We start from the raw sequence: 23,750 nt of genomic DNA on the forward strand, positions 1-23,750 counted from the left end.
TTTGGGATTGGCTTATTTTGCTTACCATGATATTCTCCAATTCCATCCATTTACTTACAAATGCCATAATTTCATTCTTCTTTAAGGCTGAGTAATATTCCATTATTTATATGTACCACAATTTCTTTACCCATTCATCTGTTGAAGGGCATCTAGATTGGTTCCATAGTTTTGTTACTGTGAGTTGAGCTGCTATAAACATTGAGGTGACTGCATCACTGTGGTATGCTGATTTTAAGCCCTTTGGGTATATACCAAGGATTGGAGTAGCTGGGTCAAATAGTGGTTCCATTTCAAGTTTTCTGAGGAATCTCCATTCTGTTTTCCAGAGTGGTTGCACCAATTTGCAACCCCACCAGCAATGTACCTTTTTCCCCACATCCTTGCCAACACTTACTGTTGCTTGAATTCTTGATAATTACCATTCTGACTGGAGTGATATGAAATCTTTTTTTTTTTTTTGTGGTGCTTGGGGATCTAACCCAGTGCCTTGTGCTTGCTAGGCAAGCACGCTACCAACTGAGCTATATCCCCAGCCTGATATGAAATCATAAGAGTAGTTTTGATTTGCTTTTCTCTAGTTGCCAGAGATATTGAACATTTTTTCATATGTTTGTTGATTGACTATATATCTTCTGTTCAATTCCTTAGCCCATTTATTGATTGGATTATTTGATTTATTGGCGTTCAGTTTTCTGAGTTCTTTATATATCCTGGAGATTAATGCTCTATCTGATGTGCATGTGGTAAAGATTTTTTCCCATTCTGTAGGCTCTCTGTTCACGTTATTGATTGTTAAATTTGCTGAGAAGAAATATTTTAGTTTGAATCTATCCTATTTATTGCCTCTTGATTTTATTTCTTGTGCTTAGGAGTCGTGTTAAGGGAGTCGGGTCCTAAGCAGATATAATGAAGATTTGGTCCTATTTTTTCTTCTATTAGGCACAGGCTCTCTGGTCTAATTCCTACATCCTTGATCCACTTTGACTTGAGTTTTGTGTAGGGTGAGAGGGAACTAACTTCATTTTGTTACATGTAGATTTCCAATTTTTCCAGCACTATTTGTTGAAGAAGTATTTCTTGATAATGTGCATAACCCTGGGCATGAACCTGACCCTATACATGTGGGTTGTATTCTAGGTTTTTAAAAATATACTGAAGTTTTTTTAAAGCCCCTTAAGGACTTATTATTCTCTAGCTCTCCTTTTAACATTTTGTTTAAGTTGTTTGCTCTACTTATTATCTCCCACTTCTGACACCCATAGTATTAATTCCAGATAAATAAAAACATTTTTGACAAAAGCCCCAGGGGAAATGCTGCTCATACAGGGAAATATCTGAGATCCAATAAGCCCTTTAGTCATGTTTCCCAAGGAATTTTCTGGCTGGTCCTATTATGACAGTTCTCTGGGAATGCTGATTTTGAAATCTTCTAATATCATTCTAATCATTCCAATGGATGGTAAACTGCTGGTTTTCAACACAATTGCAAAATATTGACTTTTAAGTTACTCCAGGTCTTGGGAGAGGGTGATAAGAATAGAGCAAGGGGCTGGAATTGTGGATTAGTGGTAGAGCACTTTCCTAGCACATGTGAGGCACTGGGTTTGATCCTCAGCACCATATTAAAAAAAATCAATAAAATAAAGTTATGATGTCCAAAAAAAAAAAAAAGAATGACAACTTGAAAGCCAAGTTTGTTAAAAAAAAAATAGATCAAGTTGAAACACCACAAAGTTCACTGTTCTTACCAATATTCAGACACTTTTTCCCAGTAAATGCTCTTTGTAAGAATTTAGCTAATTTCCAGAAGTTCTGAAAAGCTTGATTTTGTTCAATTTGCCATTGTTCTTGTTGCTCTTATAGGAGAATACTTCCAAAGTGCTTATTCCACAATTTACTTGAATCTTGACCCTGAGTAAATGTCTTTTAATATTCTGTTGTGAGACAAATAGGAAGTATACATTAAATACTTTAGTTGCACATGATGGTTATTTCAAATGAAAACACTTGCAAACTTGTTTAAGCTTTGTGCTGAACTAGGTAATTTTTCAGGAATATTTTTACTCACTAGAGGGACTGAAGGAAAGTTATGGCTATTTAAATTTGTGTACCCAAAAGTTCTATTCTTTTAATGATCAAAGTGAGCCTGACTTCAAGGAAAAACAACTGACAGATATTTGTTGCCAATGATAAAGCTTCAGTTTTCAAATAGAAATTAAAACTTTTAAAAATGTATACCCATCATCATCTCATAAACTTAGCAGCTTCTTGTAACTTACTTCCTTTTGCTTGAAGAGCTTTCTGATTAAATTAGTAGTGATAATAACAAATGATGCATTTTTGATACAATGTAGTATAAAATTTTCATAATTCTGGGTCCTAATCTATTTTCTGTTGGTATGACAAATACCCATTATACTGGTAATTTATAAAGAAAAGAGATTTACTTTAGATCGTATTTCTGGAGACTGGGAAGTGCAAGAGCATGACACTAGCAGCACCTTAGCCTCTGGTGAGGGCCATGTGCTGCTGTAACTCATGGAGGAAAATAGAAAACAAAATAGGTGCACTTTGAAAAGAGAAAAGGAGTCTCAACACCTATGAAAGCTAATACTATCCTATGAGAAAGGAATTAACCCACTAATGACATCTTTGCCCTCATGACCCAAATACCTTCCACTAAGTCTCCTCACCCAACATCATTGCATTGAAGAATTATGGTTCCAATACACTCAAGTCATAGCCCTCATTGAGCCAGTATTTGCAAAAGATCAATCAGTGTTTTAATGTTTAAAATACGACTGAAAGTTTCATTTGAGATGTAAGATAGCCAATTGATTTTAATGAAAAAGGAGACACACAAATATAGTTTTCACCTATTTGAATAGGTGAAATTAGAATTGGTGAAAATAATTTTTTCCCAATGATCAGTCCTGGTGATATACATGAGACTGGTAAGGATCATAGAAAGATGCCTGGATTAAGAAATCTTATCCTTTTGCCCTTTGCTCAGTGTTTTTATCTTTGACTGGAAACCAAAGAGATTATCCAGAATTTGGTGAAATTTCATCATGCTATTAACTCACAACATGTAAACCCAAATGGTCAGTTATTTGGTTGATTGAAATTTCTTCTTAGGAAAATTACCTGAAATACATTTTCCTTAGATATTCATGTCTTATGAGACCAACCATTTCCCCTTTTAGGCCTGCAAGTTCATCACAGGGGGCATCAAGGAGTGGCCATGTGCTTATACCTGTCTCTGAGATAAGCCTCTGAGGTTCAGGAAAATACACCTCTCTTCTGGCTCTAAATTACATTTTCTTCCTGAAAGAAAATACTTGTGTATGACTCAAATTGCTTAATAAAAAATATACAAAGATTGAATTCCTGCAAAGCCTGATCTACTCTTATTCATGAAGATTCATTTCCTCTTTCATTTTACTGATTACAGTTTTAAGGACTCTTTTGAGAAAAAAAAAAACTTTTCAAATTACCCTCTATCTTCATTATTGTTGATATTGCCTAAATTTGTGCTCTTAATAACTTAAATTTAAATTACTGATATATCCTTCAAAAGAGCTCAGGGCCTCCTGTTTTGCCCCTTTCTGCAATCCATTATGTGCACTATTGTAACATTGATCTTTCAAGGAGTATTAGAGGTTGGCCTCTACAGCCAAACAGACTTGGGTCATAATCTTATCTTTTCCAATGACTTGTTTTATGATCTTATGGAAGTTAACTAACCTCTCTGCATTTCAATTCTCTAGTACAAAAGATGGGAGATAAAATTAGTTCCTACTCCATGGGAATGAATTAATGAATTAATAAATGAAATTATGTGTGTAAATTGCCTAGAATGGTGACAATGCATAGAAAGTATTCAATAAATAATAGTTTTCATTTCCCTCTCCCTAGCTGTGTTTACAACCCATAAATAACTTCCTGTGTCTTATGGCTTGTATATTCTGAGAACTTTCTTGTATGTTTCCACCCTCAAAGCCTCTTTCACACTGTTTCCTAACAGCTATATTTCAGACAATATATTGTCCTTATTATCACACAAATAATATATGCTTATTTCTCATTCTCTTTCCTATAATTTCTTGACTTCTCCCTGTCTTTAAATTTGCTGAATTTTAATACTCAGATGTTCCTCTACAGTTTTGTTTCTTTATGTTCTATACATTTGCTTTTGTGTGTATGTTTAATATTTTTTAAACTTGACTACTTCAAACTTAAGCAATATTATCCATGAAATCATAGCCCTGCATTGCTAATTTTATTACATTTTAAAACTCTAAAATAAATACATAACTTTAAACCTTTTTAAAAAGCTATCCTTATACCACATAAAATGCAGAAACCTTGTATGCCTCTGGTAGGACATGTTGCACTCACTGGGAAACACTGCTTAACGCAGACTTTGCCTATTAAGCAAGCACTAGCAAACCTTCCCAAACAGTTTCAGCCCATGGTAGGTTCATTTTTTAAAATTTCTACACAATTTAATAACAAATCATACACTATACTGTGCTTTCTAATTAATTTATACATTAACACTTAACTGTAGACAATTGTAGAATAGGACACCTATGTTTTGCTTCTCAATCCTACCCCTCCCACTCATTATTAAAAAAAATTGCTCATTGCTGTAGCTCCTTAAGTATTTGTTGAATGATTAATTAAAAACACACAAGAATACTCTGTGGATATATAATCAGATATCAGACATCGGAACCCTTGAAGACAGTTTATCTAAAGCAATTCACGTTCATTAATCCTAATATAAAAAGAAATAAGGAGGAGGAGGGAGGAGGGAAGGGGAGGAGACAGGAGGAGAGAGAAAAGGAATTAAGAAAAGGATCTAAAATAAAGGAAGAGCAATAATAGAGTAGAGGAAGGGAGGACAGGAGGGCATGGAGAAGTACTGGGAATGAAATCTACCACATTATGCTATGCCTGTGTATGAGTACACCACAATGAATCATATATACATATATGTATATATATATATAATTATAATGTACTAGTTAAAATAATAATAACTAATACTAATAATATAAAAGAGAGATCTGTAGAGCAAGAGGATGGGGGAGGGAGGAGGGAAAGAAAAAGGAAAGTACTAGGGAATGAGATTGACCATATTGTTATGGGCATGTGTGTATATGGCATAATGATCCCCACTGTAAGGCATAATTATAATGTACCAATAAAAAAAGAATTCAGGCTTTAAAAAAAATAAATAAGGTTGTATTTCACTTTGTCCTTTATTACTTTTTGTCCTAGAAAGGATTGACAGTGATTTGAGGTATATATACTAGAATTAGTTAAATATAAATTAAAAGGTAAATAAACAAAGAAAAATGGGCAAGTTCATAGAAACTGATACATGAAAGAGGTCAATCTAAAAAAGCAGTGTAAGAAGATCTCTATGGTTGCTACTAGTAATCTTTAAATTGGTTCCAAGTTTTTCAGCAGATCAGATAGAAAGAGACACATAACCAGTTGCACAATCAGTATCCATAGGATTCAAATTAAACCAGTTGCTTAATGAAAATCTAGTTTTTCCTGATATTAAGATCGAATAGTTCCTCCTAGAAAACACGGTATTTGGTAATGAATAATGCCCTCACCAGAAGCTCTCCTTCCTCTTCTACTGCTACTGTTTGAGACCAAAAAGTCTTTGAAGCAGCAAATTATAAAATCTTCCCAGCCTAGGGAAGATATGAGCCACCAAGTAAAGCTCTGAGTGAAGACATAGGAAGAAGGGAAACTTTCAGAACTGTGGGCAAAATGAGACAGCTGGATTACTATTTTGAACTCTTATGACTACAATATTTATTAATTGGTTCCAGGTAGTAATAATCATTAATCATACCTAACAACTAGAAGACTTTGTTCTGCAAATTAATTGGAGATGATTGTTAAAATATCAGGATTTTAGATTTGTCCACAGCTTTGCTCCTTGTAAATAACACATGCATTTATCTGAGTTGAATTGTTTTTTGCCTGATTGGAATGCTGACTTCTGAACTTCATTTGCTTCCTGTTTTAGGACCAATGACATGAGAGGGTCCTTGTATACAAGAGAGAAATGAAGTAATCTAAAATGCTTTCTTCTAGCAATGTTAATATGCCATCTGTGAAATGAAGGTAGGATGTGGTGATGATAAATGATCCTCAGGAAAGGATTCTTTTACTCCCACTAGTTCAGGTTTTGGCTTTGAATTTGAACAGGTCTGGATCTTTCTTTCGTTCTGGGAAGGATAACACACTAGAAAAACTGGCTCACACTGTCCAAACTCACAAGGGACAGATTTGTATCAGAAAGCCAATTTAATAATTTATAGTGAGGAACAGACCTGCCAAATGGCCTGAGATGTGTGTTGGACTGTCAGTGTATTCTCTTTTCAGTAGGGATGCCAAGTCAGAAAACTAAATTAACAACAGATTGGGAGTGAATAAATATATGAAATCGGAATTAGGAAGGTCAAGCTTGTTTCATTTGACATACATCAGCCAGGATGAGTACCCTCTCTTTTTGCCAGTCCTCATAAGTTATGGTCTTATCATTAATCAGCCCAAGCTCTTAGTTTCCAATGCTGAAAGCTTTTCTTTTCCATCCCTTGATGCCCTATTGATTTTTATTGGACATCTCTGAGTGTCGGGCCTGGCTCCATCTAGCTCTCTAATGGTTCTGGTTTTATAAGAGCTTGTTACAGATCCAGGTTGTTCTCCTACAAGAATGTTACCATCTACTTCTTTCTTTAATCTGTCTTATCTGTGAACCAAAATGCTACCTTTTGACCTAATCCACAATAATTTATTTTTTCTCTGTTGCTATACTTATTACTGAGAAGGCTCTTTGGAGCTTCAGATCCTAGATTCTGAGTGTGATTCCCTTGCACACTCATAGTGGTTTGTGCTGCTTTGCAAGCCTTGTTTCTAAGAATTGTTCTTACACTTGGTTGAGGCTACTGGCTCCAAGTGTGTGACATTTATATGTATACTTGTGAAGCTCTCATGGGCATTGCACATAATAATCAGAATCTCAGTACATTGGAGGGAGATTCTGTAATCAATTATGTTCATTTATACACTTATGCCTTCTTTGAGCATTTATTTATTCATCCCTTCCCTCACTTCTTCATTCAATAAGCATTCATGGAAATTCCTTGTGCTAGACTAGTTAGGAATATAGAAATGACTCAGACATGGTCTTTGCCTTCAAGCAGTTTGCAGTATAGTAAAGGGATAAGGAAGGTATAAAAACAACTGAACTACACATTAAATTATCAGTCTAGAGATGAAGGGGTTGGGAGAAGGTACTCATAGAGAACAGCTTAAGCAAAAGTCATCCTTGACTTGTATTCTTAAGGTTTCTCAGCCTTTCCCCTCAGGATTGAATAGCAAATTTCCTCTTCGGTAAACCTACAGATTTTGCTTGAATCCCTTCTTGCCATTGAACCTACTGGAATCTAGTGAGACAAACATGAGTTTTGGTGGAAGGAGCTAGGGTGAGGGACAGTAAGAAAGGCTAGTGTGCATTCACTGTTTCAGTATGCATAACCTTTGACTTCCTTCTCTTTGAATTTCTCTGCACCAATGAAATAAGAGAAATAAAACTAGACAAGCGTCATCTGCTCAAGGGACTTACCTTCAGTCTGTGCAAATAAGGTTTCTGTGGTGAGACACCAAACGAACTCAACTTCCTCTTTAAAGAAGCATTTTTCAGTTATCAACAGGATATGTGCGTGCCAACCAGAGTTAGGCTTTTCTACTCCTAGCTTCTTGCAAAGAAACAAGAGTGCCTATATGGGCTGAGCGTCAGGTAAGTTACAGCCTAGAACCTGGATATTGGTAGTTCCATGTGAGAGGACTGGTGGGAGCATAAAGATCAGGACAGGCAAATGAAGGGACAGTGTCTGAATTGAAATGTCCCCTAGTTTCTCATCTCAGAATTCTTACAGCAGGGGCAAAGGTGATTGCCTTTATGTCTGACCAGAATTCCTAGTTATGGTTAATGCCATCAGCTCCCACCATTACACCAGGAGCATAGTAGTCTGTGATGCAGCTCAGCCTTTGCTAAGGGTTCTTTGTAAATTGGGACCAAGAATTATAGGACAAAATGGTAAGCAAGGAGTTGTGTTCAGATATACTCATTGGAAAAATCTGATATAATTAGCCATTAAAAGAGGATTTGGATTACTGCTGTGTATAGTTTACATAGTTGCATAATGAAGGAAGCTTTTTAAACATAAACTCCTTGATTTGGTAAGTGTAGCTTGCAGAGATACTGATACATAGTAATTTCTTTCAGGATAAATGAAAGAAAGTCATATGATAGATTTTGGAACTAAAATGCTCTTAAAGATGAAAATCCCTTGCAATACAGATGAGGAAACAGAACCAGTGAGGTGAAGACAGAATCACCCTGTAAGTTAGTGATAAAGTTAGAAGTAAGATCTGTGTGTTCTAACTCATGTTCCTTTTCCCCTAAGCAGCCTGATTCTTCCAGAGAATAGTGTAAATATATTTATGACAGTAATTATTTTTAGATTAGAAAAAGAAAATATATCCTATACCTTCATAATCTGCTCACCCTGATCCTTTGAAAGGTACTTTTTTACTCAATTTCAGCCATACTGAATAGCAAAGCCCAAAATTGAAGCACTTATCTTTTCAGTGATTACTGTTATTGAGTGCTAGCATTTCTACAGTTCTGAGATAAAGTGACCAGGTCAAAGAAGATTTCCAGATAGACAGTTCCTGAAGGCATACTGTGCAAATTCAATTCGCATCAGGATTAGTCTATACGGGGATGACAGACTTTGTTGGGCTTTTTGTGGGAACTAGACTCAGATCCAAGTATCCTACAAGTGAAGATATTTTTATTTTGCTTGTTCAAGTGTAGTGGGGAGTCATTGCAATTTTTATTAATTAGGGAGTTCATCTTGGCAATCAAATTATGGTAAAAATATTCACAGCTAAAGTAGGTGATACACAGGAATACTGAGGTGGCAAGTGACTTTGGTTATTCTGAGAATCAGGTCATTCATGTGGGACAATTGTGTTTTACTGGTTTCTGTTGAACACAGATTCTTCTTTGGTCAAGTGCATTTCTTTTTGAGTCCAAATGGGAAAGTTGTTGACTTCAAGATGTATGAACTACTCACATCCTAGCAATAGTGGAACATAATATTCCAAAGGACACATTTCTGGGTGATTTGGGGTGGTGATTGTTGACCAGCTGTGTTTGAGGTGAGTTGGAGTCCTATGAGGCAGGACAGTCTATAGCCCTCTTTCATGTTTAACAAGAAGGACAAAGATATTTGTTGTGAAACCATACTTTCTAAGAGTTCCAACAAACAGGATATTGAATGGAAAGTGGTCTATATTTTTTTTTAAAAAACTTGTGGTCAAAAGGATCCTTATACTCCAGATGAGGATATTTTGCAGGGAAGTTTTCACTTATTCTCCATTCACATGCTTCACAGGCAGAGTGATGAATTAGATCCATACATAAGAAGTCAAGAAGTCTGGATTGTAGTTCAAGTTCTGCCAATGACTCATTTTGTAGTCTTGGGCAAATTGTTTCATTTGTATGTATCTCAATAATTTCACCTATAATAATGAGGAAGGGCTTAGAATAGATGGTCCTAGTAATATAATAATTTGATTCTAGGTGCTCAGTTCCTTATAAAAGTTATATATCATGGAATGGTAAATAATGATAATATAGTAGGGAAATTTAATGAGAGAAAGTCTTCTGAACATGTATTTCAGATCTTCAGGACAACCCAGTAATCTCTTCCAATGCCCACTATATTTCTTTCAAAAAAAAAAGATTATCATAATAACTTTAACTTTTGGATCACACATAACTGTTTTTTTTATGTAATTTCCTTTCTTTAAAGAAAATATGACATGGCACAAACAATAAAGGAAAGGGTTCTGAAATCTGATTTCCACAATAACTCTGTAAAAAAGTAAAGATGAAATGAACTTATATTTATTTACTCCTTACTGTGCACCAGACTTGAAAATTAGTACATTCACACACATTTTCTATTTAATCTACACAATGATCTATGTATCAGAAACTAAAATCTTACTTTTACATATGGGAAAACTGATGCCCAGTGATATGAATTGAATTATTTCAAGATAGATAGTCAATAAACAAGTCATGATATAATCCTAAGTCTGTCCAAAACGCTGCTCCAATTGAAAACATGATATCTAATTAGGCCTCCTTCTAAATTATTAAAAATTGAATAGAGTCATGTATGGAAGGTCAAATTCAAACTTTAGGTTAGTTTTTGAATGCTCTAATTACTTTAATTCGTTTTAAGGATAAATATAATTTTCACTTCCTCTAATTAACAGAAAAAATGTGCAGACTTGCAGAATATATCCAGATCTCTGTGTTTCTGATGTGAAGCAGGGTTATTTGGAGTTGATGTGTATTAATTCAGGAAATTACAGTTTCCAATTCTAGATGCTATTCTGACTCTGACTGTAAGAGACTGAGTGAAAAACACCATGATCATGAGGATCAGACTAGCTTGAGTATTTCATGTGGGATAAGTTAAAAAACTATACATATATATGTTAAGTTCCCAAATGGCCTGTAAAGATTCTTCACCATCAACAACCTTCTTTATTTAATTTCTCTTCCTTCAAATGACAAATACATAGATTGACTCTAACACCAAAGAAAATAGAAGTAAATTTGAGAAACTTGCTTACTTAGTGCTGCTACCGACTTAACGATAAGAGATGAAAAGAGCAGGGGGATTGAGAGGGTAAAGACTTGTAGAGTTGAGAGTAGGAAAAGTTGGTTGGGAAAGGCACATAAATTTTTCTAGATGTTTCTAGAACCTGAATTCTACTCCCCTGACTTTGCCACTTGATAATTTAACAGCTTCAGGTAAATGAAAAAAAATCACTTCTTTGAGCCCCAATTTCCTCATCCATAAGTTAGATATGATATTCCCTGACCTGTTTATTCATAATAAATCTTTTCAGTAAAGATTAATGTCAATTTTATGCAGATGCACATTTATAATGTTTTAAGTATAAATCAGCAGACATACATTTATAATGCATTGTTAAGTATAAATGTAGGCTGAGGTTTATTGGTGTATCAGGGGTGGCAGTGACAGTGCTATTGGTAGGAACTGAGAGGGGCAATGCCTATAAAGTCATATCCAGTTAGAACTGAAAGGGAGTTAAAAATCACATTGCCTCATTTTAATAATGAGGGAAATGAAGCCCACAGAAGGGAAGGAGTTTATCAAAGCAACACAACATGAATTTGAATAGTTACCAGAATCTAAGTCTCTAAGTTCCAAATTCAGTACTTTTTAACATATATTCTACTGCTTTTGAGTTTTTTCTATCCTACAAGTTTTGTCTAATTCAGCTCATTCTTGTTATAAAGAAATTGTTCTAGTACTTTTATTGATTTATTATGATTTGAGTTCAAAGGCAAAACTACATAAAGATGCTTGCTTTTGATATAACCCTACCCTGACACCCTGTGGGCAGTAATTTACAATATAAACATAGTGCATATACATAAAAGTGATAGAAAGAGCCCAGAACAATATGTTCTTCATCTTTGAGAAATAGTCTTATCCACAGAAATATCGCTTTAAGCTTTAAAATATTTTGTTCTCCATGCCATGAGTTGTTTGGGCAAGGAGCTTTCTCTACTTATGAAGAGCTTTATTACTACTTAAATGATAATAACTCTTTGGGAATTTCACTTAATCCTGCTAACACTCCCTTTTCTGATCTGTGAGAGGGCACAATAATAATTACCTGAGTTCTTATAAGGATTAGAAGTTGCATATGAATAGCACCTAGATAATGACTGATACGATAAATGTGCAAACTTCTTGGATTTAGTATTTCACTGGGTCTTAGGATTTTGGTATAAATTTTGATGCCGTAATAATATAAGCTCACTTTAACTATGTTTTTTGAAACTAGCATTGAGCTAGTTGATTGGAAAAGGCACCTGAGTTTTTGTAGATGTTATTGGTACCTACGAAGACCTTGTACTCAACCCCATTGAATAATATTTAAAGAGCTGATGTACCTTTGTGTTCTGAGATAAAATTTAGGTATTTCCACAAAATAATGTGCTCAATGGTTAAATTCTTGCTTAAGTAATGGATTCCTATCGCAAATGGAAAGCTTGGATTGTAGGATTTGAATCTCTGAGGTATCAATATTTGTTAGAGTCAAACCTATGTCCTTGCCTTTACAACATTTTCCTCAGTAGTAGAGGGAGAAAGGTCATGGAAGTTTCTTAGAAGAGTAACTCATGGGAGAGACATAAGAAGTAAAATTGCATATGGCTCCACAAATATGTGCCCATTCTCCATACTCTTACCTTTATAATTTAATGCATATGAACTGAGCCACTACTGCATGCCTAATCCTATACTAAGTAAAGTGAATGATATTCTGTCTAAGATACAGAATCTTCCCTCAGAGAGATCACATTCTCCTAATGCAGCCTATAAATTCAGTGGAGATTTGAAGAAGAGGGAAATCAGAGTAGGGTTGCCCAGTGCAAGGGATGGAATCTTGCCAAAGGAGTAAAACATTGATCTCTGATATGGGAAACAGGAAAAAAAGGAACTTGACAGAGTCTTAAACATAACTTTATGCCAATTTCATTATCAGGTACATCATTAAAGCCAGAGGTTGAAAGTGACTCAGAGATGGTGACTGGTTTTCCTGCTCTGCTTATTAGATTACACCCTTGTACTGGTTATTCCCTTTAAGTATTGAATCCCTGCCAGCACAACACACCTCTCTTTCTTTTTCCTCTTTTCTTTTCTTTCCTTTTTTTTTTTTTTTTGGTACTGAATATTAAACTCAGGGACATTTAACCAAAGCCACTTCCCCAGCCTTTTTTGTATATTATTTAGAGACAGCATCTCACTGAGTTCTTTAAGACCTCACTAAGATGATGAGGCTGACTTTGAACTTGCCATCCTTCTGCCTCAGCCTCCCAAGCTGCTGAGATTATAGGTGTGCATCATCATGCCGAGTTGCAGACCCCTCTTTGAAAAGAAAAAGGCATCATTTCTTCTTTGTCCTCGTCTTTGGGGTAGGTAGCATGTATCTTGTACAGAGCATTACAAAGTTGAGGCACCAAGAAGCCTTACTGGTATTGGAGCCACTGGAAATTCTGCTCTCATTTTTGTCTGGGTGGCTCAGTACTACAGAATGCAGGACTGGACTGAGGTTGTGGGTATATGTATGCCACTTGGAAGTGCATTGAAGAATGGACATAATGTGAGGAAAAGATAATAATTGATGTGAACAAGTATTATGAGAAATATTTTTAAATAGAAAAAGAAGGTGACAAGAAGAATAAGGTGCATAGAAAAGATACTTATTATTTGGTGGGTTAAGAAACTTGATGACAAAGAATTAGCTGAGGTGGAGGAGGGCATGGTGGTCTGGGAGTGTCAGGGAATAACTAATGAAGAGGATCCTGAAAGAGATAAGAGGAGTGTGCTAATTCATCTTGAGCAACAGAAAGAACAGCTTGGGAAATACAAAGATTGCAGCTTTAGATAAGATTGTGTGTTGGGAGGGGACAGTAGATGAAGCTGAGTTACTTCTTACTCAATAACCTCAATATTCTCTGTGAGGTGGTAGGTAAAGCCATCTGCTGAGAAAGGTGGTGCATGGGAGAGCTTGAGAGAGGAGGAAGCTCCAGCAGGGTTGTGAAGGTGTTGGATAGCCACCATGCTAATAGAAGAAGATACTAATTAGGTACATGGGAAGAAGGTTGGAACAAAAATCTTAGGCCACAGATCATTAATTTATAATTGTGCCATTCAAAATAGACTCTGTTTTGTTTTAACAGACTCATTCTTCCAGTTAGATAGTATGAGAGAAAACAATTTGTGAACTTCCTCTTAGATTAGGACTTCACAAGGTTGGTGCAGCAGAAGAAACCAGAACAGGAATGTGTGAGTTATTGTGTGAGAAAAGTTAATTTGACAAATTATTTAATCTGGACAGAGAAGTAAGTAATATGATGGAGTATGTTAGGTGAGTCTAGAAGAAATGGAGAGGTTTAGATATTAATCTCTGGGAGTAGATAGTTATAAATTTCCAGTGGAATTCAGTGATTCTGTTAGAGAAAAACATTTGACAAGTCAGGAATCAATGAAGTGTGGCAGAGAATACAAATTTGGAAAGCACTGGAATAAGGAAGAGGTGAATTTGTTCAGGTTTTCAGGGAAAGCGAATTCTGTTAGCTGCTGCATTTAAAACTGTTTTGAAGAAGTTCCAAACTTTGATCTTTCTATAATTTTTTATATGTTTTATAAATGAAATTATTTTTGACTCCTCAAATAATCTTGGAAAATGGCCAATTCCATATCTGACTTTTATTTTAAATTCTAATTTTACTGTCATATCAAATTCAGAGGATGTTCTTTATCATCTTGACTGTTATAGCAGTGGGATGGCCAACTATGCTGTAGCCTTGGACTGTCATGGTGTTAGCACTGAAAATTCTATACCCCAGGGAACCCTTGATCCCTGGCAAACCTGGACTATTGATCAACTAAAATACTCCCAAATGATATGAACTCCTTGTGTCCCATCCTTCTAATCCATCTTATATTCTATCACCAGTGTAGTCATTCAAAAACTCCAGTATGGTTATATCAAATTTCTTAGAATTCCCCATTAAATACATTCAAAAACTTCCATGCTCTTGTCTCATCTACCTTGTAATCTCTTCTCTCTTCCACTACCTTTCCCCACTCTAATCTCCTGTTCTATATGCTCCACATTTCACACTATTGGTCAGCTGGGATAGAATGCATATTAACTCCATTTTATTAGGTTATTCATTTTCCAGCTTTAGAGTCTTTGAATGGTATTAATTTATCCCTGAATTCCTTTCCTATTCTTTTATCTATGTCCTGCCTACCCACAAACTTGATTATTAAAAATTGATTTATCCTTCAAGTTGTATTTTCAATCTTCCTCTTCTATGCTGGCTTTGTTTCTATTTCCACAGAAACATCTTTGTTTGTTCTTTCATGAAACCATTATGGTTAATTACTCTTGTGTCTATTCATGTGACTGTAAACTTGTGGAGGACAATAGCCATGTATTATTCTTCTATGTAATTTACCACCCCACCCAAGTAATCTCAGTAATTAGTATATAGGATAAACACATAGCAGAATACCTGTTTGCTAATGAAATCACAAATTGTCAAATCCAAGATAAATGATATTGATAATAATCAGTGTAGATTGGCATGCTTATGGGAGGTTTTCATGAAGAGCTGGGGCTCGATGCCAGTTTTGAAGGAATGTTAGAATTTAAATAGAACAGTGGATAATTCAGAAAAATTAAGGTTAACTCTCTCTCTTCTCCAACTACAATTTCTACTTTGTTCTCCAACTCTGTTCTGACAGATACCAATAAGAGAATGAAGATGGCTTGGTACAATTGCCATCTTCTCTCACTTGCAATGCTCTATTTCAAAGAATTTGATAGAAACAATCTGATATGGTGAGAAATGCATTGAGTAAGAGGACTTAAAAATCTGTCTTCTGTTCCTAACTCTACCATAACTTAACCCTGTGACCTTGAACAAAGTACTGAATCTTTTTGGATACATCTCTTTTTCAGTTAAAACTAGGTGGTGTTATTAATTTCTCTCCTACTTACCTTGCAGGGATTATGCTGTACTAACATAAAGTTATTAATCACCTGTAACATTAACCCCAATTCGTTCCATGATTGTGGTATTAGTGATTAAAAAAAAAAAAAAAACGTTTCCTCCAAAAGACAAGAGATTTCTTAGGGAGAAAGACTATGGCAAACAATTCTGTATTTTCTACAGAACCTAGCACAGGGTTCATAGGATGGAACCTATTGAATATTTGCTGATTGAATGATGGCATCCAACACAGCAAGTACTCAAAAATCCATGGAATGAAATAATTTATGAGTTATTTCTCTTTTATATTGATTTCCAAATGTGGAGTATTTTGGGGACTATAGATGCAGCTCTTCATTCCCATTCCAGATCCCATACACAGATAAGAAATAATTTGCTAATGAAATGAGGTAGGTATGCCTATAATAGAATATTATCTAGCAAAAATAAAAGTTTGAGTAGCCCTTGGAAGCAGATCACAAGTACTACTCTCCTTCTGATGTCCAAAAAATAGCATCGATGATACTATGAGATCTTGAGTTCTGCTGGTTTCTATTTATAAAAACAGTAAAATCAAGTATCCAGTATATCTGATCACCTGTGATTTTGAAATCGATTCCTTTGCTCTTATTTCAGGACTCTATAGGCATGAATTTTCTGAGTAAGAAAGGGTAAGTGCAGAGAATATTGATGCTAATAGAAAAAATCAGAAGGAAATGCTTTAGGGAAATAGCAGACAGCAAAATATATCAGTCATATAATGACTTTCACTTTTGCTTAATGCTTCTAAGTAGGAGCTTTGCACTATTATATATTCAGTTCAGTACTATTATACAAGTAATCTTTGAGTGCTTAATAGGTAGCATGTTGGGTCCTGGTTGTATGGTGATGAACAAAACAGACTTTTTATGGTGCTGTGAAGTTAAGAGCACAGTGCATTAAATAGCCAATAAGGAAGCAAACAATCACTTAAGTTGCAAATGTTGATGCTAAAAGGGAAAAAATAGAGAGTATGAGTGTATGTAATTACATATTGGATTACCTTCATAAGGTTGGTTATAAAAGGTCTCATTGGCCTGCAAATGGAGATTAAAAAGAGTCAGACATATAAAGATCTGGAGGGAAACAATTTCAGACAGAAGGAACAACATACGCAGAAGCCTTTGTAAAATAAAATCTTGGCTTGTTATAGGAACTGAAAGCATCTCAGTGTTCTTAAATACAGCGAATGAGGAAGACAGTGGAATTAAGTGATGTTTAAAGATGTAGAATCCATAGTGATAAAACCTTTAAGCCACAATGAGAAGTTTGGAGTAAATGCTAACAGCAATAGAAAACCAGAAAAGGATTTTAAGCAAAGGAATGGCATGGTGTTACAAGGAAGGATCACCTGGGCTAAATGTGGAAAGTATTAGAAGGGATCAAAAGATGGCATAACTCCTAATTAAAGAGAAATACATGTTAAAAGAATTTTAACAAGTATGATAGTACTACAAGAGAGGCAAGGGAGTATGAAGTCAACCATGGATTTCAATGATAATACATGCATGGCCTCTCTGCTCTATGTAATTTTTGTGACTTCATTGCAACTTATTTAAACTCTCTGCACCTCATCTTGCTCATTTGTGATGCATATATAATCATAGGGCTGATGGGAGAATGAATGAGATAATGTATAAAGAGTACTTAGCCTGTAAATAAATGGTAGTCCTCATTAAGTGATAATATTAGTGTTAGATATATTATGGGAAATGAAGTCCAAGGTAGGCAGTCCAGTATGGCAGCTATTGCAGTAATCAAGTGGGGCAATGACAGTGGCCTGTATCAGGATGGTGGTAAGAGGTACAGCTAGATTGTGGAAATTTTAGGAGGTAAAATCACCTAGTTTCTGAATGAATGTGGGGGTTAGTAGAATAACAGAGTTTGAAGTGACTCTCCAATTTCCAGCTTTAGTGTCTGGGAGGAGAGTCACGGCATTGACTGAAAAGGAAAGAACAGACGAAGGAGTGAATTACTAATCTCACGTCTCTGTAAGAGACAGGAACCCCAGATATGTTTACATTAAAAGGGAGAGAGATTGGCAACAGAAGTGAGATCAACCACCCTGATATAAACAGAGAAGGGGAGAGAGAGACAGAGATAGAGAGATAAAAGCAGGAAACACAAGGAACATATTTTGAATTTTCCTGTTAGTGAATTCTTAGGTTGTTCTCTTTTCTTAAATCTCAGTGACATAAATTTTTTCACAGCAAGCTAAATGTTCCTTCTCTAAGAGACTATATTTTTGCCTAACCCCTAATAAATTCCCCTGCCTCTCCCCAGCATGGGGATTTTATACTTACTTATCGCTGAGAAGACTCTTGGAAACTCTTCCTAACTTCTTTTCAGTCTGGAGAAGAAATTTTGGAAAGCAAGCCATGAGAATCTCTAAGCTCAGAATGAATTGTGAATTTCAGAGGCAGATAAACCACAATAAAAATGAAGTTGTGAACTTGACCTCTAGCTTGCTGTTTTGGCCTAAATGGGCTCTGTTATTTAACATAGAGGTGTAAACGGATCATACTTTTTTTTAAGTGAAACTTTCTATACCAGTGGGGCAAAAACAAACAGCTATGTTTGTTAAGTGCAAAAATAGAAGTGTGATTTGAATGTGTGTGTGCTGTTTCTAGATCTTGAAATTGTAATGCATTTGTATCTTCCTGTGCCTCTGCAGGGATAAAATATAATAGTAGCATCAATGTCAATACTGAAGTCAGAGTGGGTAGTGGGAAGGGATGTTTGACATGTATGGGGACAAATATTTAGTTTTGTCCTGAAAGCCAAACTGGTGTTATAAAATCATACTGTCTTACTATGAAATTAGAAAGGCTCTACCATAACATGCTTTTCACATGCCACAAGGAGAGATAAGCTAGCTTCATTCTACTATGTAGTCTTTCCAATTCAGAAAAAAAGAAAGTGGTATAGTGAAAACAGCATAAGAGTTGGAGCAAGGCTGCATGATGGTAGATCCTATATTTACCATTTTCTATTTTTCTTACTTTGTGCAATTCACTAAATCTTTCTGAGCCTCAGTTTCCTCACCTGCATTCTGAGAGTAATAATAGTTCTACTTCTCAGGATAGTTCAAAGATAATACATGTAAAATCTTCCTTTTCTGATAACTGAGTGTATTCTTGATGGACACATGATGATTACCTGATTTTCCTTATGTGAGAACTTATCATCCTCCACTCTAAATTGTACATATGTACACAAGAAGATTTTATGACTCTTTTACACATATCAGAGATGATAGGTCAAGTAGTCTGAGTGAAAGAGAAGAGGAGAGGAAGTGAAAGTAGTCTTTAGAATAATGGCAGCTCATAACATCAACTCTTTTTGGTGAATTCATGTCTTAGACTTTTGTTCTCCTACCACATCTCTATGTATTAAAGTAGGTCTGAACATTATATAAGAAGCCATTTTGCCACTAATTTGGAGAAGCTAAAACCATAATGTGGTAAATATATTCAACATAAAACCAAATTGAAATAATAACAACAAAACACCCCACTGAGGAACGAACTCAATAATTTATTTCTTGTAATTCTAGAACTGAATAGTAGTAGTCATCTGAATCTATTAGTAGTTGCTGCAATGTGACAGAAAGTAGGCTTATAAAATTTGTCTTTGGGGCAGTGAAATGAATCTGACATAACTTTCCTATGTACATATATGAATATACTGCAGTGAATCTCCACATCATATATGTCCAGAAGTCTGGAATACTAATTATAATAAGACATACTCCATGTGTGTATAAATATATCAAAATAGACTCTATTGTCATATATAACTAAAAAGAACAAAGAAGTTCAGTATCTAAACTTTGAAAAAAGATTTAATTCATATTTGATAAGATATATTTTCTATAAATATCTGAAAATTTTTAGACTCTATATCCACATACAAACAAAACAATGGAAAATTATCTTTGGGAGGGAAACAAAGATGGGAAGAAGGATGTGTATGGAGACTAGGCAACTTGTTCTCCAGCTTGAAGTCATGGATGTTTCATTTAGTGACTGTGTGGACATAAAATCATCTTTTCTGGGTCTTGCTTCTTCTACCAGTATTATATGGAGGTTGAAAGAGATGATTTACAAAGGTCCTTCCCATTCTGAAATTTTTCAAGATACTTAAAATAAAATAATGAGTCTATTGCTCTCCTGCCAGTCTTTTCTGAAGTTTATCTACAAAACTCAGACCAGACTTTGAGAAGATTACCCTAATCTCTCTTTGTGACCTTATATAATACATAATAAAAGTCATACTACCTCAGAGGATCAAGAGGTTAGGGCAGGAGGATTACAAGCTTGAGGTCAGCCTCAGTAATTTAGCAAGACCTTCAGCAATTTAGTGAGATTGTATCACAAAATAAAATTTAAAAAGGAGTTGGATGTAGCTCAGTGGTAAAGCATCCTTGGGTTCAATCCCCACTACTAAAAAAAATACTAAAATATAAAGAATTATTGAATAATTCAAAAAGTTTTCTCCTTACAATAATCAGTGAATAAAAATTAAATCTTAATTTTTTTTCAAAAAATGATTTTGGTGGCCTATTTTGCTGGTACCTTGAACAATGCTAACTGCTGGGTAACTTGCAATGCTAATGATACGTCATCAGTACAGGATTCCCCTTAGAGGGAAAATTGTTTCTTCATCTTCTAAGATGATATGAGGGGAAATGCCTTAATTCAGCTTCTAAATTCATATACTGAAATATATCATGTAAATTTTGAATAGGACCTAAGCCAAAGGAGACAGACAAATTCCAGGAGAGACTCAGAAGCTATTGTGATAAAATAAGAATGAAACCATATTCCCATGTCTTGAAAATCAGCCAAGATACTGCCAATAGAGGCTTGAGGAGTCAGGACCATTTTCTAAGTGCTGAAGTGCCAGAATAGAAAGCTGGAACCCAATGAACAAGATGACAAATACGGGTGAGGCAAGGGTATCCAAAAGATGAGGCTGAATTTCTACCATCTCGACTGGAAGTGAATGAGCAGTACTCACTCTAACAAGGGATTTGGGCAGAACAAATATGGCATGAAAAGAAATACACTAAAATACTATACTGTATTTTTGTAGGGAGAATAATAGATTGACTATTTCAATACACCCTTGCTTGCAAGACATAACTTAGAGAATCAGATTGAGCAGTTGTAGGACAGTTCCATTATTCCTTAGCTGATTAACTGCATGATCTTGGATCAGTAGTACATCTTCCTTGAGCCTCTATTGTAATTCTAATATTCTATGTCTTTCTAAATATAAAAGAGATCTGGGTATTGGTTAAATAATTAATCATTATATTTTTTTTCTTTGCTTTGGGCAGGGATCATAAATACACGGCTTACCTTGATGAATATACTGAAATATTCAAAATGGGTAGCAACAGTACCAACTATGCTGAGACTAACTGCAATGTCACAAATTTGACATTTCAGTATTCCCTCTATGCAACCACCTATATCCTGATATTCATCCCTGGTCTTCTGGCCAACAGTGCAGCCTTGTGGGTCCTGTGCCGTTTCATCAGCAAGAAAAATAAAGCCATCATTTTTATGATCAACCTCTCTGTGGCTGACCTGGCTCACGTACTGTCCTTACCCCTCCGGATTTACTATTACATCAACCGTCACTGGCCTTTCCAGAGGGCCCTTTGTCTGTTGTGCTTCTACCTGAAGTATCTCAACATGTATGCCAGCATTTGTTTCCTGGTGTGCATCAGCCTGCAGAGGTGCTTCTTTCTCCACAAACCATTCAGGGCCAGAAACTGGAAGCGTAGGTATGACGTGGGCATCAGTGCTGCCATCTGGGTCATCGTGGGAACTGCCTGTTTGCCATTTCCCATCCTGAGGAGCACGAACTTAGGCAACAACACGGAATCCTGCTTTGCAGATCTTGGTTACAAGCAAATGAATGCTGTGGCTTTGGTTGCAATGATTATAATTGCTGAACTTGCTGGATTTGTGATCCCAGTGATCATCATCGCATATTGCACCTGGAAAACTACTATATCCTTGAGACAGCCACCCATGGCTTTCCAAGGGATCAATGAGAGGCAAAAAGCTTTGCGGATGGTTTTCATGTGTGCAGCAGTCTTCTTCATCTGCTTCACTCCCTATCACATTAACTTTATTTTTTACACCATGGTAAAGGAAACTATCATTGGCAGTTGCCTCATTGTCCAAAGTACACTGTACTTCCATCCTTTTTGTCTATGCCTTGCAAGTCTCTGCTGCCTTTTGGACCCAATTCTCTATTACTTCATGGCTTCAGAGTTTCGCGACCAACTGTCTCGCCATGGCAGCTCTGTGACCCGTTCCCGACTCATGAGCAGGGAGAGTGGTTCATCAATGATTAGCTAAAAATAAAATAAGTTTAATTATAGCTGTTTGGCTATGTTCTTGGGCTTTTTCTAAAGGCCAGAATTATCGTCCAGACAATTTGTTTAATTGAACTTTGGAAACAAGAAAATTAAGTGTTTTATTGTGTGATAGTTGTGGTCACAGGGATGTGATAGCAGAGGCAGTGTGGAAAATGTGCAAGAAGGGAAAACAGGATTTGTCTTTCTGAACTTAAAAATTCAAGGTACTTTATCTGTTAAGATACCTAGATTGGGTTTTTATAGATGTTTGTAACAAAGCAGAAACTGGACACTTTGGCTTAAAATTTTTTTTTAGTAAACTGGATATTGTTAATAAGATATAGAATTTTTTCTCAAATTTTAAAACAATCTCTTTTATAAGAAGAGTTTTATTTCTGAATGAGAGACTTTCCAAGATATAAAATCACAGAAAGGCATGAGGAATTGAAGCAATGTATGTTTCAGGATGACAAAATTGTTACTGAAGGAAGGGTATGGAAAATCATTCATTCACTGAAAATTTAGTGGATGTCTGTTTTATTCTGGACTGGCCATTTCTTAGATTTTTCCATATATAATATCTCATCTGATCCCTCTAATACAAATGGTCTCATTCATACAAATGAATAAATGGAATCTCAGACAGATTAAACAACCTGCCTCTGATTAAAAGTGGTGAGCCAAAATTTGTTGAGTATATGTCATGTATGCTTAAGTTATTCTATATTGATTTCAATGATGAAGACATACACTAAAGTTAAGCCAATGAGATCAAGTTCATTTCAATATGATTTTCCTGGGATTATCTAAAAAAAAATCTATGGGTTATGGGGGTGGCATGTCATACTTCAGGCTGCATGGTCTCCAGTGATAGATAAGTTGTCCTAATACTATGACAATCTATTGAATTCTCATAATAGGGGTCCAGAAGATCCAAATAGTTCATTATTTTCCAAAACATATATATTAAAGCTTAATGCAGGTTACACAATCTCCATAAATTGATGAAAGAAAGTTTTGAAACTGAGCAATGAACTTTCTGTAAAATTCAGTTTTTAAAAATATACCTAACTGCTTTTTTTTTAACATTACACATTACTCTGAGCAAATATCTGTTTGACTTTTAGGAAGCTTTTCTGTAAGCAGGACTGACAGAATTGCATAGAAAACAAAATATCATCATATTGTGAATGAATATGAGAAAATATGTATCTTCTTTCTGGCAATCTTCTTATCTTAATTTTCTCAAAGGTTATGGATAATGTTTGAGCATCATTATGAGGGATTTGAATACAAACAATCCCTTAGCTTCTCAAGTTGGCATTTGTGAAACAATCTGTCATTCTCATCTTTTATGTCTGAAATTTAAATAGTATAGACATTTGTGTGGAGCGAGGAAAAGGAAAGCAATAGTCCTAAAAATATTCGTTTAAACTGATTGGCTCTAGCAGAAGAAGAAGGGACAACTGAAAGGAGGAATTTTTTAAAGAACAAGGTTTCTGAGGAGAGAGAGGATTCTGTCATTATAAATTAATAAAACTTTTTTCATGTGTTTATGTTTGTGTGCACTTTATTAACCTATATCTGAAGGTATTGTCTAAA

At 35.4% G+C, this 23,750-nt stretch overlaps 1 protein-coding gene across 1 annotated transcript; it reads left to right on the forward strand.

Annotated features, from left to right (window-relative positions):
- The first annotated feature begins 7,698 nt into the window (after positions 1-7,698).
- Positions 7,699-23,696, forward strand: LOC124972105 (putative P2Y purinoceptor 10). The gene is made up of 2 exons (XM_047536293.1): positions 7,699-7,837; positions 21,114-23,696. Exon 2 carries the CDS (start codon positions 21,163-21,165, stop codon positions 22,147-22,149), a length of 987 nt encoding a protein of 328 aa, XP_047392249.1. The 5' UTR covers positions 7,699-7,837; positions 21,114-21,162; the 3' UTR covers positions 22,150-23,696.
- The last annotated feature ends 54 nt before the right edge of the window (positions 23,697-23,750 follow it).

This window comes from Sciurus carolinensis, chromosome X (assembly GCF_902686445.1).
Source record: "Sciurus carolinensis chromosome X, mSciCar1.2, whole genome shotgun sequence".
NCBI lineage: Eukaryota > Metazoa > Chordata > Mammalia > Rodentia > Sciuridae > Sciurus > Sciurus carolinensis.

What these genes read in the sequence shown, in the direction of transcription:
- LOC124972105 (XM_047536293.1), top strand. Translation starts at nt 21,163, where the DNA reads ATGGGTAGCAACAGTACCAACTATGCTGAGACTAACTGCAATGTCACA.